The sequence below is a fragment of the Paramormyrops kingsleyae genome, chromosome 7 (genome assembly GCF_048594095.1).
Source record: "Paramormyrops kingsleyae isolate MSU_618 chromosome 7, PKINGS_0.4, whole genome shotgun sequence".
NCBI classification, from domain to species: domain Eukaryota; kingdom Metazoa; phylum Chordata; class Actinopteri; order Osteoglossiformes; family Mormyridae; genus Paramormyrops; species Paramormyrops kingsleyae.
This window is the reverse complement of record NC_132803.1, coordinates 14494459-14511716: the sequence shown is the minus strand read 5'-3', so window position 1 is coordinate 14511716 and position 17258 is coordinate 14494459. Positions and strand designations below refer to the sequence as shown.

The following is a 17258-nucleotide window of genomic DNA, read 5'->3' as shown; positions in this document are numbered from 1 at the left end:
GCACTCCATACACCTACAACTATTAAAACCCTACTCAAGAAACCCTCATCTGTTCCAATGTAGAGAGGGGTTCCTAATTGTTGCACAGAGAGACTGATAAGCAATCCTCTCTAGACTGTAATACAGTAATACATCAATCCTGTAGCTTCCTGAATGACAAAACAACAATGTAACCTCAGCAGACAGTTTTAAGGGGGAGAAAAAGACGTGCTAATTAATCTGAATGCTTTACACTGCGGCTGTGACACAGATATCGGCGTGAGCCTTGACAAACGTGCAGAAAGATGGGCGTTCTGGCAGAGCCAGGTTGCCCATGTGTTCCCAATCGGCGGAGAGCAGTTGGCGCAGGTAGCAGAGCCGCGATTTATCGGATGGTAATTAGACCCAGATGGCCCGCCCCGAGCGCACGCTACACCAGCCCTTCCAAGCCCTGGCCAGCCCAGGAAGGATCTTGCAAACAATGCGAGGCTATCATTTAAAAAAAAAAAAAAAAAAAAGCGAGAGAGGTCTTAATTATCCTGGAAGGGAAGGCCAGGCACGGCACGAGACAGACAGCGAGCGGCTTGGCCGCTACGTGGGGGTAGGGAGGTGGGCCAAGCGCGAGCGGATCAGGATTGAGCTCCCCCGCAGATGTACGAAAGGCGAGAGCAATCCCACTCGCCGATAAAGGAATGAAAGCGGCCATTTTGTTCTTGGCTGGGAGGGACAGTGTAAGAGCTTAGCTGGGGACGATCCAAAGGAATCAGGAATGAGGAGGAATTATAGGGTATTAAAGGAGAGCAGAACTATGCTTTTCAGTCAGAAATAAATAAATCATGCCCAGCCCCAATCGAGACCAAAACACTGGGATCAAACCTGCTGGGGAAGAGAAGCTGGCACTGGGGTAGACTCCTCCCGCGCTGCCTCCTCGTCCACAAAAATCCCCGTTCAGGCCGGAGAGCCCTTATCTCCTTCCAGCACATAAGTTCCCACTTATCCTGAGCCCTTTTCCCCTCCCAAATGAAGTCCTTATCTGGCCAGTTCCGTACCTATCATGGCGATCCAAAGTGTGGCCTCTAATCACAGGCCAGGACAGTCTATCTGAGGGATGAGTACCCAGCATGCTTTTGGTCACGGAACAGCCAATCAGAGAAGGCAGGCGCGAGAGCAGTGACTCCGCGGCTGCCTTTGACGGAGCTGAGATGGTTTTTCACACCTCCGTGTCAGAAAGGTCAGCTAGCAGCGGAGGGATGCAAAGCCAAAATCCGCCCTCCATGTGATCCACGCACCCCGGCCCTTGTGGATAAAGTAACGCGCACACGCACACACATACACGCACACGCTATAATGGCCAGCACATAGCAAACCGGAAACACACAGACAGAGACACTTACAAATACAGGTCACAGCATACCACAAGTGACAGGTTGTAAATCGATAACTGTAGCTGCCAGAATCCACACAACAAGCACGGAAATCCGAAGCGGACGGATCGGAAGAATGTGATGCAGTGAAACCAGCGGCAGGAAGCGGCCTGTTTGAAGCCTGACCTTTAATAAACGTGCTTGTTTACAAAAAGATGCAGAGAAGGGCACCGCAAGGCGGCCTGCATGCATGCGAGTGCGCAGCCCGCATGCGACTGCGCAGCCCGCATGCGGGGCGCGCTACCTGCTACCAGGGTGCTGGAACAGGAGCAGTCAGACTTCCTGCATTTTTGCCCTGAGAGCAGCAGAAGATTTCAGGTGAGGTTCATTTAAAAAAAATAATTACATTTCACCCCCCCGGTGTCTCACCAGGGTTCGGATCAAGCCGCCATCAGCGACCCAGGACTCCCAGAATCCCCCAGCAGCGCGTGGGCCAACGCGGCATAAGCGTGGCACGGTGGGGCCTGACAGATGGATACACCACATTCCCTAACACACCCATGTCACCGCGGGTGGCCAACGCCGAAATGTGCAAAGAAAGAAAAAAAAAAAAAAAAAAAGATAATTAGCTGGCAATACATCCGGTAGCAACCTGCCATCTAGCTGCAGCGAGAGCGGGTGGTTAGGTTCAGCTAAACCTCTCAGTGCTATATATTTTAGGGAGGGAAGACATTGCACTGGGGGGGGGGGGGGGTGGCGAGCAGGCAGCGTGTCTGATGCCGCTCTGAATAATTCATTTGTAACCCCCCTGCACCATGTAACGCTGACACAATTTGCCTTCTTGTGGGGGCGTTTTACAGTGCCTGAGTCACCCTGACAGGGGCTACATCACACGCCAGACTGGGGCTGCGACCATGTGTAATGGATGGGGGTGGTAGGGCTGAACGGCAGGAAAATGAGTTTAGATAGATAAAAGCGGGTTTTATGGCATAAAGGCAAACTAACTGGAAGAAATACATACTGCTTACGATCATAATAAGGCTCATTTGACAGCTATGTGGGTGCGACGGTCTCTCTTCTCCCAGAACTATTTTGGGGCGAACCAGCTGTTATATGAAGCTTGGCACCCTGTTAACGGCAGGTCCACACAGGACAGGAGACGGCCCAGCTGACATAGAGGATCTAGGGAGAGACACCAGCCTCGTCCCCGTTGACGGGAGGCCCCCTGGGGCCGCAGGGGCCTCTTCTGGGCAGCAAATCGGCCTTAAATTTGATATCCCCCAGACAACTGCAAGCTTGGCATGTTCATTGAGAGACACCAGAGAGCCGCCCATACTGAGCAGAACGCATGGTGAGCTCAGGCCCAGCCCCCACGGTGGAGAAGACGCACCCAATAAGGCAAATGTGTGGGGCACCTTGGCAGAATATCCTTCCAGCCAATAGGATCAGTTCAAGTCAAAAGTCTGGGGGGTGGGGGTCACACCATTAACAGGGGATTAGGGTTACATTGCAAGCAGCAGTGTCACCCACTGTATTCATCTGGCTGGCGTGAGATTTTCAATTCGAGACAATTTTGCACACGCATTTACATGTATGTAATAGGTTTATTACCATGTAAATAGTCTGTAGGGTTTGCAAACTGTCCCAACGCCTTTGATGTAGCTAAATTTAGGTTTATAACGGAATAATATAGATTTGCCGTAAGATTTCTTGCGTGAGAGTCTGAAAGCGTGAGTGTCATGCCAGATGCGTGAGAGTTGGCAACCCTTACGCTGAAATATCTGCCAGGGTCTTGGGGCGCCTACCCGATGCCCAAGTGTGAAATTCTCTGCTTAATGTCAGCTACTCTCTGCATTACAAGCTGTTAAACCGAACCAGAGCCCCCACCCGCTCATTCCAGACCATTCCACACCCAAATACATAAGTCTATTGTACACAAACATGGATCTCGTACCCTGACATGCTAACGGCTGCCTCTCTCATTGCCAAGTGAGTCCATTTCCATGAACTGGTACACAGATAGGTAAATACACTGATCCAGTTCTGCCTTCAAGAGCAGCGCGATAGCAACACGCAGTCTTGGGGGGGGTACCCCTATTCTATGGGTATTAAACGTCATTCTTGGAGGGCTGAGTCTGCTGATTTCCAATCCAGGCTCCGCACCTCCCCCTCCAGCTAACTGTTCCCATTAGCAGTTAATTTTACGAAGCATTCATGTTATGCCAACACGCTGTACTGTAGTAAAGCGTGGCTTAATTACAACTTAAAATGAGCAGTCTTTACATGTACTATCATCTTTCTGAGAAAACCGGCAGAAAACCGAAAACGATCTGGCTAATTAAGCGAACGAGAGTGAGATGAAGTGAAAACTCGCGCACACACAGTGCCTGTGCCCCCCCCCAGGTACCGAGTCTGACAGCTCTGCTGCCAGCCATCTGTTACGGCGCCCCCTGTGGGAGGCGGGGGAGGCCCACACACGCGCCTGCTCCCTGGCTGAACCGGGCAAATCGGGTGGCAAGGGAACACCAGGTGAGCCCGGCATCAGCGCGGCGGGAAAGCGACGCGATTAAAGCCCGGCCCGGTCCTCGGTGGGCGGGGCCAGCCCTGCGGTCACCACGACGAGCGGCGCTCAGTCGTCGACCGAGACGTTTCAGCAGCACAGTCCCACTGTGCGCGCAGTTCTCTGGAACCCAGGCACCTGTGCCCACACTGTCATTCCCATGAGCTTTCACGCCTTGCACCCCACCACAGGAAGTAAGGTGTGGGGCGCGCTGTGAAAACCACAGCCCTGAGCGTTCCCACTAGCACCGGGCGCCGAGGAGGGTGCCAGAATCCGAGGACCGGTACCAACTCATTAATCTGCAGTAAATCTAGGGGGCCACATCGAGTCGATACATCTTTAAGAATTTAACATGTAACTATTAAGCTATTAATCAGGAGCTAAGCCTGTCAGAGCAGAGGTGTTGAAAAGGTCAGTGGGTCGAGAAACAGCCGGAGAGAAATGACTCGCTTCAGGCCAGGGCTATTTTTGCAGTCTCAGAACGCGAGCGGGACGGGCCAGGACAAGACCCGTCCAGCAGGACTGCCACCAAATAAATATTCATAGTGCGGCGGTGCAGTTTATCCAGCCCGCGCAACCAGGCCACGGCGGAGCGATCGGAATAACAGAAGCTTCCGGAAATATTACAGCACTCTGGTGTAGCCTAGAGGCCTCGCTTTCTACCTGACAGAGCCCTGCAAGCTGTTCACCTCATAGCCAAACCATCTGTGGCATATTTAATCACAGCCGACGGCACAGGAACGCAAAACAGCTTTGCCCCCCCAGCCAAAATCAGTGGCACAGCCAGCTTATTAAGCCGTTAACACGGCCTTTAAGGGGCAACTGCATTAAAAGCTGCCCCTGCCAAACACAGCCACGCTGTGGAGGTCGGGAGTTAAGCACGTTCGGATTGGGATAACGACACTAATAGCAGGCTGTACAGGACGAACAGAGACGGTATTACAAGGAACCCGGGGAGAACCGAGTACGTTCCGTTACAGACATGAATGATCACCCCAGACAGGCAGTACTTCGTGTTTTACCTGCGTTTGTCCAACTGGGCCAGAGAACATTAAATCCCATCAGAGAGAACATGCCTGCCAACTTCTAAATAATATCCTTGCTGGATAACATTGTACAAATCAGGAGCCTTGCATGGACAGGGGGTATAATTACATGGTCTCAGAGCATGCCGCAGCAAGGGTGGGGTGAGGGGGGCTGGGGCAGACGCGAGTCTCACGCTCAGCCCCGCACGGGGAACGGTGTGACTGCACGGTCGCTCCTCCGCTGGGATGGGGGCTCGTTCCACGCTGAGGGTGTAAGTTCAACAGAAACAGTATACCGGCAAAACGATAGCGTCTGATTTTTGTCACGCATGGCTGCAGGTTACAGTACGCTTAAGTAGGGCCGCCCCGTGCTTCGCGCATGAAGAGCCGCTTCAGGAGCCCCGCAAGGCCAAGGCGGAACGCGCGCGTCGTGAAAGCCGCAGTACCTCGGTCATGCTAACCCAAAATGGCAGCTGCGGTGACCTCGTTTAGCAGGAAGCGGACTCTCCGAGCCGCCAGATGGCTCGGTGGCAACAGCTGACAAGTGACGGGAACCAGCCAATAAATAAAAAATAATACATAACACATTACCGCTTGGCTCCCTGCTAAGCCCGCTGAAATCCGGAAGGAGCGAAAAAGACCCGGACACTTGACCTTGTGAACGTCTGGGGCCCGATAAACAGCAGTGTTCCGGAGCCGGGGGGAGAAAGACGAACCTCCAGGCACAAATTAAAACCTCTGGGTTCGCGGTACGGGAAGAGGGCCGCTCCAGCTAAACAGCTGCGCTGATTCATAGGCGTGAAAACGCCGCATCCAAGCCGGGGGTGACTTCCAGCCCGCCCGCCATTGGCCGACGGCTCATACGGCGGCTCCAAATAAAAGTCCCCGTTGAATGATGTCATTGCTACAGCCAGATTGCAGGCAAAATAAAGTAACGAAGCAATAAACGTAATACACACCAGACAAACTTGAAGGGCAAAAGGCGCACACACTCATCACAGGGGAGGTGAGAGGGAAGATGGACACCAACGCTAAAGACTTACCGAATAGCCCCGTCCGGAGAGGGAATGACCAGAGCTCTGCAGAAAAAGAGAAGGAAGGGTAACCTCTGCGCTGGGAGGCCAGGGGACAAGCTGTTGGACCAGAGACTTTAAAACGCACTGTCAGACACTGGGCTGGTTAGAGGGAGCCGTGTCAGAAACATACACACACAACACACACATTTACTTTCCGGTAACAAAACAGTGAACAACTTTCCAGACAAAACCAAAGACAACGAGGAGACATGAGGCATGAGGCATGAGACATGAGACATGAGGCATGAGGCATGAGGCATGAGGCATGGTGGCAGATTCAGCTTCTAGAAGAATGCAGACAGACAGCAGACGGGCAGTTGGGCTTCGGAGGCCGCTCCCGTGTGCTGCCATTTTCTGAGCGTTTCTCTGTAACTGTAAACCCCCCCTCCCCCCGCATCACCACCCCCCCTCGCTGTCATTCATCGAAACTGCCACGCCTGTTTTTACCGTTCTGTGAAAACAACGCTCCCACCAACCAGGGGTGACAGCAGGGTGACGGAGAAGAGGTGGGATGGAGAGAGAGAGTGAGAGAGGGAGGGAGAGATAAAAAAAAATTAACAGGGGGAGGGTAGGAAGTAAAAACTGGAAAGGAAACAATGGAGAGTGATGGTGGCAGGATGTGGCGCCCACCCCCACGTTATCTAACAGCCCCAGAAATGACTAATCAGGTGTTATGGCGTGATAATCAAAATTGATTGATGCTACAACCTAACCCCCCCCAGCCGCCACAGTGCAGGCAAACAGGCATTCATTGGCATTGTGTTTGCGCACCTGTTTAATATACAGCAAGAGTGCGAGGGCGGGGCTTTGGCATCCGGGGTGTTTTTACGGCTTTTGAGTCACTGACTGCATGTCAGACAAACAGGCTACTGATAGCGGATGCATCCCATAATAAAAGCTACCTGTCTGGCTGTGAAGGCTGGCGGGCGCAAACGAGACCAAACTCCACACCAGTAAAACTCCATATGTACTCAAGCCTCTACTGGACTGTGACCAGTTTCCACGAACTGTTTATGTTACACGGCGCAATCATCAAACACCTCCTCCTTTAGTTATAAAGTCTGCACAGTAAAGTCTTTACAATAATTGCTGAATGTCCATTTCAACCTGCGAGATTTTATAAAGCTGGGTAGTATTCTCGCTCCATAAAGTGTTTAACAGCATCCATATTGTGTTGGCTGCTGGTTTACTTAAGGAACGAGCAGCTATGGTATTAGAATCCTAACAGAAACTAAAGCCTTTCATCGTTTAATAAAGCCAGATTCAGTCACAACATAACCATTAACTTTATGATGTCACAGCTCTGCTATCACTAGTCATGTGACTGCACAGTAACTCCCCCTCTGCGAACACCATACCCTCACACTGTCTGCCCCCACCCCCTTTAGTGCATAAACCAATCAGGTGGTACGCGTAAGGAATTTTAAGGGATACTGGAGAAGCTACAGGCCACCTTACCTCACTGAGTCTGTCTTTGGTGTCAGACCTCCAGGGAACGCCCGTCGTCTCGCTGGGCCCATTTCCGTCCAGCCGGCCGAGGAGCCCCTTAACCTGGGGAGACACGTGTTGTGAGGAGGTGAGGGTGACCATGGGTGGCCAGTGAAAGGCCAGGTGGAGGAGAAAAGCCCAGAGATGGCCGCACCCGCGACAGCGGCCGCTGTAAACGTCACATAGGACACGGGTCGCGACCCACAACCCGCCGGGGCGGTGGCGGCCGCACCCAGCGCAGACACATCGCCAGATTGCTCAGGCGCCCCGTCCTTCTCATTCCCAGATACGCTGCCAAACCAACTTCTACTCACCACAACAACAAGACAGGCGTGCTGCCATCGAGTGAGTGCCAAACACCCACCGACAGTAAATAAAGATAGTTCAACTTAACAGACTGTAAGATGCAGGGTGACCTTCAGTTTCAAAGACCATCTGGATCCTTCTCAGACAGGCACTGCCATGACGGGCAAGAAACCAACTCCAGCAAATGCCTTCCTATATAATTATTAAGACACACCCCACAACACAAACGGGATACGCAGCGAGAAGATGGATAGACGGATAATTAAATACATTCGTAAGATAATTGGCCCGATTAGTGATGAAACTGCGGCAATGACCGGGCTTCCTTCAGCCTGACAGATTTACTCAAAACATAACCGCTGTGTGGGAGGCAGCGGAACCGACAGGCACGTCTGGCGAGGGGGGGGTGGGCGGGCATACAAATTAAACTTGCAGGTTTCACTTTCGTTGTGGTGGCAGCTCTGGGGAGAACATTAAACAGCAAACAGACACCCCTCCCCCGCTCCCATCACCTTCATATCTGCTGATCTACTTTTACTGTGTGTGCGAAATTAAAGTAGCGCTGTTGCTAACAGAGTTTCCCCGAAGCGTTTATAGTTTCACCAGAGCAAACAGCATCACAGACAGAAACGGCAGAAATTTCCTTTTACCTTTAAATCGGAGGGAGGGAGGGAGGGAGGGGGGGAGGGAGGGGGGGCACTAAAGCCAGGCAAGAACTGAAGAAAGGAAAATCTGGGCAGAGTCAAAGGTCGGCTGTTACACCTGGGGAGTCCCTCTCATGTTGTCAGTTTTGGCATGGAGGGATAAAGGTTCCTTTAACCGATACACCCCCTGCTGGCCCTCCAAGCAACAGGCACAAGATCAGACTGCCGGCAGGGCTTTAACACTCTCTAACACCATCAGAAGGTAGCAGATGGAAGCCCTATCTGGCTCTTCATCTTGCATACCCAAAGAGCGGCTTGCTGGCATTCTCCAAGGTCATCCACACGGGTCTGACTTAGCCCCACCCACCTAACAGCAGCATCTGTCGATTTCAGAAGCCTGCACATGGATTCGTCCCACACTGACCCCCCCGGGCTTCAGCATCTCCGTGCCAACACGACCCAAGCACTGCGGGTTCTGACCCTGAGGCCAGAGCCTAAACGCACCCCTCTGTTAGCCTGAGAGACACGGCAGCTACGTGCGAAAAGGTATGACTGCGTGTGTCTGCGATAGACTGGCATCCCATCCAGTGTCTAGCCCAGCACCGTGCCCTGCGATAGACTGGCATCCCATCCAGTGTCTAGCCCAGCACCGTGCCCTGCGATAGACTGGCATCCCATCCAGTGTCTAGCCCAGCACTGTGCCCTGCGATAGACTGGCATCCCATCCAGTGTCTAGCCCAGCACTGTGCCCTGCGATAGACTGGCATCACATCCAGTGTCTAGCCCAGCACTGTGCCCTGCCAAAGATATTCTCCAGGTAACCCTGACCACAATAAGAGGACAGATGGATAAATAAAACCCAGTGTGAGAAATCTGCAGTCAAGCAGGCAATCACTTGCAGTGAGACAATCAGCTTCTGGAACTGTTATGCTTGAGATGTGGCTGTTCTCACAGTAAAAAAAAAAAAAAAACAAAGACCAATTTGACTAATAACTATTTTGGTGTGTAGGGACAGGGGTCAAAGTAACAAGAGCTTAGAGAAAAACAAAGACTGGACTGACAAAGCAGGGTAATACAGCTCATGGTGCTGCCACGCTAATCTGAACTTTAACCACACCACAGCACTGTAAAAAAAAAAAAAAAAAAAATTATTTATAAAAAAAACTAAGAGACCTTTCAAACGTAACCCATCTGTGGCTTTGCAGTACAAACCAACAATTCTCACTTCTCAGAAATGGTAATGACATCACAGGAAGCATAAACCAGCGAAATTATGAAGGGGGTGAGGAGCTGCTCACTTTGATGTGCACCGTCTCCTGAATCACACTACCAGCTCAGGAGGAAAAACTGCTCTTAATGACCTGGCTGTCACTCATTGGACAACAGCTCCAGCAATCATCAGCTAGGACCCATAGTAGTGGTAGAGGGGCGGATGAAATTCTTGTCCATCCTTTCACGATATAAAACAAATAAGTTTGAGAGCCGTAAAAAGCCAGGCCACTTTAACTCTATAGCCCGGTTTGTGTTTTCTGTTTTGTTTTGCAGGCTGGAATTTCCCAAGTACTGTGGCTATTAAGGATAATGACAGAGTGACAAGACCATGCTTAACTGTCCTTTGATCTCTTATGATCTTGAACTTAACTCCCCACGCAAGGACACCGACTGTAGGCTATGAAGCAACCACGTGAAGTGACCCCCCCCCCCCCCCCCACCCCACACTGATCCTGTATTACCTCCCCCCCCCCTTGCAAACAGCCCATGGCCTATTTCCATCTCGATCTTATTTACCAACATGAAGCTTACAGAGGATGACAGGAAATGTTTATGCTTGGAGAAGAGAGAATTCAGAGTGAGGAGGCGTGCCTGTTACATTTCTCCAGCAGGTGGCAGTATGACCCTTTTGGTTTGCTCTGTACACATCGTGGGATTAAGATACTCTCATTGCACTTAGCTGCCCTATAAAGCTATTAGGCAGCCTAGCTAACAGGTACTTAATGTCACTGCCTGCCTCTGTGGAGTCTGAAGTGATCCACTGTGATGAGAAGCCGACAGGAAGCGGCCAGTCCGCCATCTTTGATTTTTAGACACCAATTTTACAAGTTAGACCCCACTGGGATTGCACTGGAGTTACATACAAAACTGTCAGTCCGTTGAAACGTTACACCGGGATGCCAGCAGCTGCAATGGTAACTAAAAGGTACGTAACACAGAGCCCAGACCAGGGTATAGGACTGCTGGCACTCAGGGGGTCTCTATATTTACCCTGGCTGACCTTTGACCTACACATCCCTTGTGCTTTCGGAGTGTCCTCTACATAAAGACTTGGGGAGACGTAAAAAATGAAAAGCAGCCATTAATTAACTCACGGCAGACTTACCAGACTCCCAACTCTCTCATAAAAACAACCCTCAAGACAAACCGAACCATTTCAAAACACACGACGACTGCTATAGAAAATCAAAGTGGCCACACTCACATCCATCCATCACAGCAGGACTGGAGCGTGTCAAGCCTAGAGCCTATCCCATAATACACAGGGTACAAGGTCAAGGACACCCTTGATGGGACGCCAGTGCATCACAAAACAGAGACACAGACACCCAATCACACACTAAATCAAATTCAAATTCGAAAAAACTTTATAAGGGCAATTAATAAACACCACTTCATCAAAATTGCATGAATCTAATCAAATTGCAGAATTACATTAATAAGACTGGCTGACGCAAGAAAGGCAAACAGACTAACTTGTCTCAACTCCTTCGCTCTTCCAAAAACACCAAGTTCCCCGAGACGTGATGCCCTCTCTAGAAGGTCGGCTGCACTGATTATGTTCCGCCCACGTGGCTGTTTGCCCGTCTGTGTTTGATTCGACACACTCGAAACATCACTCACGGATGAACAAGGCCGAGCGCACAGACAGAACAAAGCGTCCACATTCCTAAAAACAAGCAGCAAGCTTTTTTGGCATCTCGTTTTAGCGGAACGCAAACCAAACAGCTACCCATAATCTCTCGGTCGTTGATACTCTTCCCCCTTGGTATGACTTTGCTAGGCAATTATTAGCCCTTGCAAATCTAGCACCAGGTCCCATGTGAGCACAGCATCTTACTCTCAACTGAGATGTCCCCAATTCTACTGCCATAACTGGCAAACAAAGAGTTAACCCACAATGCCCCACTGCTCTGGTATCTATTCACACTGCTACTCCTGTGCAGCAGGGGGCTCTCTTCCACCATACAAGCACAGAAAACCACCACAGCAAGAAAAGGCAGGAGATGTGACACGGATAATATCAACATCTGTTTCAATAACACCACTAATCTGATTTAATACAATCTCAGATCATGTCCTGCCTTGTTCTTTTCTAGTCGTGGGCAATTAACAAAGGACTACAGTTTTAACACACCCCTCTGGTTTATTGGCCTGACAATGGCTTTAAAAAAAAGAGCTTTATTCAAACACACACACACCCATAAGTGCAAATGTATACAGGCACACAGGGTAGAGTCACTGTAGCGAAAAATGATTCTGTAAGTGTACAGTGACAACAGAACAGGGGAAGTGAATGGGTTCGGGAGATCAGACAATGATTTCCTCATAAAACTGCAAAAAGACGACTGACAAACATATCGACTGGAAGCAGCAGGAAGCAGAAAGTGGGAACAATGTAATAATGTAACATTGATCTGCCATCTTGCGTAATCGAGTGCAGGACAGCCGGCGTTCAGAGTGGAGGTCGCTTCTCACACCAGCCAGATCAATGGTCGGTCTTACTGGTCTAGATTAAGCACTGGGAGTCAGCCTGTGCGTGTGTGTGTGTCTATGTGTCTCTGTCTGGGTTATGTATATATTACATTGTGGGGACATTTGGTTATTTTGTCATTCCCATTTTTCCCAGTTCCCACAATGGGAAACTCAATTTATTTTTTTTTTAAAAAGAAAAACTGCCACAAGGATATGCGATCAAAAAACTAAATACTATATATGTCAAAAATCTTGCATTTTGTTTGATTACTTATGGTTAAGGTTAGGGCTGGGTAGGGGTTAAGGTCATCATTGTTGGTATTTCGGGTTTTTCCCCATAGAAATGAATGACGAGTACCCACAAAGATATCATTACAAACCTGTGTGTGTGTGTGTGTGTGTGTGTGTGTGTGTGTGTGTGTGTGTGTCACAGAGCGAGGGAGACAGCCAGCCCAAGCGGAGCCCAGAATCAAGCCTGATGGTCTGGCTGTCAGCCCTTGATGCCACACAGGGATCACTGGAGTATTCCGGAAGGAGCGTCTGGGTGGACTCAACCGGCCAGCCGTGGTATCAGCTGCCTCACGCGGCTAAGCCATCTGCAATTAATGAGCCCTCGGAGCCGGCAGGCCACACAGCCGGCAGGCGGGATCCAATGCGATAACTATGCCCCGATTACACATGTGGGTCTGACTGGATAAAAAATGAGCAAGATGGGTGTCGGTGGCTCGCCGGACCCGGTGCTGAAGCAGAATGGCAGGGAGAGACACTTAGCTTTCCGGGGAGGCCACCATGGCAAAGCGAGGAACAGAGGTCCAACAGGCTGGGCCCGGATCTCAGTGCCTCCTCGAGGGTACCGAGGGCAGCAGCTGTGTCCCTGGCTCACCTGATCTGCTGCCAGGATGGCGCTTTGGGGGGTGGGGGGGACTTATCCTTGTGGCAAAGTGACAGCTTTGCTGCAAAACCAAGGTAAACCCAGACATCTGGCTTCAGCATCTGCAGCTTTAGGTTTTTGTCCCTCTATCACGTGGAAGGCACAGATTCTATGAATATTTCCCCCAAAAAAGTCAGAAATAGCTTAAATGCTTCGATTCAGGCTCCCATGTGACTTCCTGTGGGTCCAGCCTCCCAGCATTCTAATGGCCGCCAGCTTGTGTCCTGCAGACAAGCTCCGTGGCCAATCAGAGGCAAAGCAGGGCATTCTGGGCAGGGCTTAGTCCTGCCTACCCTCCACTTAGCTGTGACTGCTCCCCTCCAGCCCAAACGACTGGCCATGCACTAGTACAACTGGCCAACGCTGCTACACTGCACATGAGGGCCCGGCAGCCCAGTGAAATAACACACGGCCGCCAGCCAGACTCCGTATTACGAGCTGCAGCCGCTAAGCTTCGTACATTTTAATGTGCGCTTCTTCATGGGCTGCCAGCTCCAGGACAGGAATATCAATCTACAGCAGAAGTGTGACACGGCAGCCACCAACAGGACTATCAATCTACGACAGGTCTCTCTGAGACACAGCTGAGCGGGCGGGAATATTAATCTACTTCAATTTTCTCGGGGACGGTTACCTGGACGAGAGATGTCAGTGTACATCAGATCTCCCCCCGGCACCATCACGCTGCAGCGATGCCCCCATCAAATGATTAATTTTGCTTACTGACGACTGACAGGAACAGTGCTCTCATTAGCATACCCCCCATCGCCCACACTGGGTGCAGCTCTCAGAAAGAAGAGGTCCCCAACATTATGAGCACAGAGAGACCATTGGCTCTCTGCTGCCCCCTTGAGAGTCCCCGAGGGCTTGCGGCCGCACGGCCCCACTCTGTATTCTGTTGCCTGGCAGCGGTTTCCCATCTCGGCCCCCTGCCCTTTCCCGGGGACACAAAGTAGCCCCTGCTAATGGGGCGGCGCTGGCCTGTAGCCCCGGAATCTAAGCCATCGCTCACCAGCTGAAAGGGACAGCAGGGAAAAGGCCTCCGACTTAATCCTTTATCAGCACACGGGAGCTCACAGGCACTGAACTCTGCTCCACCGCACAGTTAAGGCAGCCTAATCTGATCTTCACTGCCAGTGGGGGTGGTGGTGGGGGGGGGGACCTTGCTAGATAAAGCTGGCCGCCTGTATACCACCCTCGCAGTTTCCAGTAGGATCGGGTTACACGTGTCTCAACGGCCACTGGCAGGAACAATGGGACAGCGGCCCGGTTTCCTGGAGCGTGGGCCCTACAGTGCAGCCAACCCGATGCCGATTCCACGAGGGTTCCCTATCAGCACTGTGCCGTTCAGGGTGGGGGAGGGGGGGGGCATACACGTCTAGCGAGACAGGATGCCGGGAGCATTAGGCATTTCTGATGGCGTCAGCAAGCCGATACGGTGTGGGAATATTTTTTCACTTTAATTTGCAACCTGAGGCAATAATGTTCTTTACACATTGAGCTGAGAGATCTGCGTCAGTCATTTGAGATTAGAGATTAGAAAAGAATGGTCAACAAGCAGTAAACAAAAAATTAAAATCACTGCTGTCATCAAACTGAGTATAAAGCTACTGTTTAAAGGTCCAAATTTGAATTCCAATGGTGTTTCCAAGCCTAAACAATGTTCTAAAATCATTAAAAAAAAATTGCCATTTGGCTACCAATTCTCCAGTGAGAAACCAATTAGTCATCTTAAAGTTATTCTATCATTTCAGTCCAGCTAGATGAAAACCTGTACCTCGATGCTGAAAAGGCAGGTTCACACAGAATGAAAAATGCAAGCTAACCAACAGAGCGAAATCGGCTAATCACCAAATCGGCACCTGTGGTGACGTCCCGAGCGTCCAGGTGTTGATGAGACCACAATGCTTTTAATGGCAACTGAAAATGCGATGGTTTTGCTTTTAAAATAAGTGCGTTAGAAATAAATAAGGCTACTGCATGAAGTGGGAAGGACAATGTGCAGCAGGCATATGAAACGTTTTTACAGCCCGATACAGCGTCTTTGAAACTTCGGATCACCGCAAAACCCAACATGCAGTAATAGATATCCACACAGACTAACTGAAGATACAGATATAACAGATACATGGGTGGAAACCTTTCAGCGGCACCTCGATGATGTACATGCTGGAGCCTAACAGCAAACAACCTTGTCCCTCTTAAAATCATAAAGAGCTCCCAGAATACACTGCAACAAAGATGCATTCCTGGGTATCCTTTGCGCAGACGTTTATCAGGGCAGTCCGGAAAAAACGGACGCAGGGTAATAAACTCCACGATAGATTGCTCCTCCCTTTGGCGCAGAGTTACCATATCTGAGGAAGATAAGTGCACATAGAGGACCTGATATCCACAGGCTCCGTTCCTGCCAAGGGCGTTTCGGCAGCAGATAAAACACTGAGGCTCCAAGCAGTCGCAGCTCCAGCCTGATGACAGGCTGGACTGTGCTACGAGATACACTAGCTCTAGGACAGCCTTGGAGGCCAGCCAAGAGGATATGCTAACAGGCCTCTTGAGAGGAGGGCGAGAGGTTATCCAGCCTCCATGTTCTGACACCTATACATCTTCAGCTGTAGCAGCTGTCCGGAATCACTGCTCTGTTGGTAGCACAGTGTCATTATTCCTAGCATTCCCACACTCTTCGCTCCTCCCGCAATAGAACAGCAGGGATTTAATGGCACAGTCAGAGTCTTATCTTCCGGTAGGGCTGCTTCCAGTTCTTCATTAGAACAGTACTACAACGCTAATCCTTTCTTTTCTGTCATGTGCTTGCACCCCAGCCGAACCCACTTTGCGAAGGAACGCTTACGCTCATCATAAACTCAGGTAACGATCAGGTGTCTTACAATTTTTAAAGGAACCTCATATGTCATCTGCCAAAACCTTCCTCATAGAAACAGGCAATACAAAGCCCATTAAAAACATGCATACCCTGCAAGATGGCTCTCTAAAAACGAGAAATTAACGCACAATGTATGATTAGCTATTAGGACATTGCGATCGCTTTATATTAAGCTATCAGTTCCACTCACGGCCCCTTCGGACTATATAGAGCGATAGGATGTAGGAGCCCAGCTGCGGAAACGGTGTACCTGCTTGTTCTTCTTAGAGTAGGTCCTCATCTTGCCCCGTTCTCTGCCCCGATCAAGGTCACGCTCGGAGCCGGCCCCATGCTCCAATGGGCCATGCTCATGGAGGCCGTTCTCCGAAATAGGTGCAGTCACGCCATTCTCCAAGGTCCGCGGCCTCTTGGGTGTCTGACTGTCCCAGCGCTCCTTCATGTCTGTTGCCCTCAGGCTCACTGTGGTCTTCTTCTGCAGGACCAGCTGAGGGGACAAAGATCGAGGATGGGAGGTTAGTCCCCCGAGATCACAGCCTCAAAGCGACCGAAGAAGTCTTCAGTGACGAGCCGCGGCTCGTTTGTGCAAGCCAGGTAATTATGCCAAAGCGGCGCTTGAGAGCCCTATAATTCCACACTCGGCTGGTATAGAACAAAAGCCCCTTGGCCACAGCATTGCTCATCGCCTGCCAGTTTCCTCAAGCTGTTGAAAAGCTTTTTAAATGCAACCGGCTGTCTCAGTCGTCGGACTTAAAAAGACCGGCTGCCTGGTGCCCGTGCTGTCCGGTCTTGATTCATGGACTGGGACCTGCACTCTACAGGAGCACCGGGGGTATGGGCTGCCTCGTAAACACTCCTGCAGGCCACGGCGAGCGGCAAACTCTGTTTGAAACCCAGCTTATGGTGCCAAACAGATGGGCCACAGCTTCCCGGCTATGCGAGAGGCAACAATCCCGCCATTAGCCCAATTAGAGCCCAACGTCACTCATTCAGCTGTGCGGCCGGGTGCCAGGCGGCCCACATTCCCATCGCACGGGGGATCGACCCTGACGATTACGGCTTCTGGACCACCACGGAGAGACGTTCAAGTGAGTTAGTTAAAGTGAAACTAAGCACGTGGGGTAAAATTAACCGGGGGATGGGTTGTCAAAAAACACTCAGAACGGCCCGCAGCAAGCAGTATCAGGAACGGGGCGAGGATGTTATGGCGTGTGCTCAGCCTTCTGCACAGCCTCAGATATCATGAGCTAATAACGA

General features: G+C 50.8%; 1 protein-coding gene across 8 annotated transcripts in view; it reads right to left on the bottom strand.

Moving 5' to 3' along the window:
• The window catches only part of LOC111849987 (fibrosin-1-like protein), a 79213-nt gene that overhangs the window by 38179 nt on the left and 23776 nt on the right, over positions 1 to 17258 (bottom strand). For 7 of the 8 annotated variants that reach the window (XM_023823368.2, XM_023823366.2, XM_023823372.2 and 4 more), the window contains exons 2-4: positions 16255 to 16488; positions 7463 to 7555; positions 5972 to 6007 (exon numbers count right to left, since the gene is read on the bottom strand). In XM_023823368.2, coding sequence (XP_023679136.1) covers positions 5972 to 6007; positions 7463 to 7555; positions 16255 to 16488 — 363 coding nt within the window. The remainder of the gene's footprint in view (positions 1 to 5971; positions 6008 to 7462; positions 7556 to 16254; positions 16489 to 17258) is intronic. The other variant, XM_023823371.2, reaches the window with a different exon arrangement.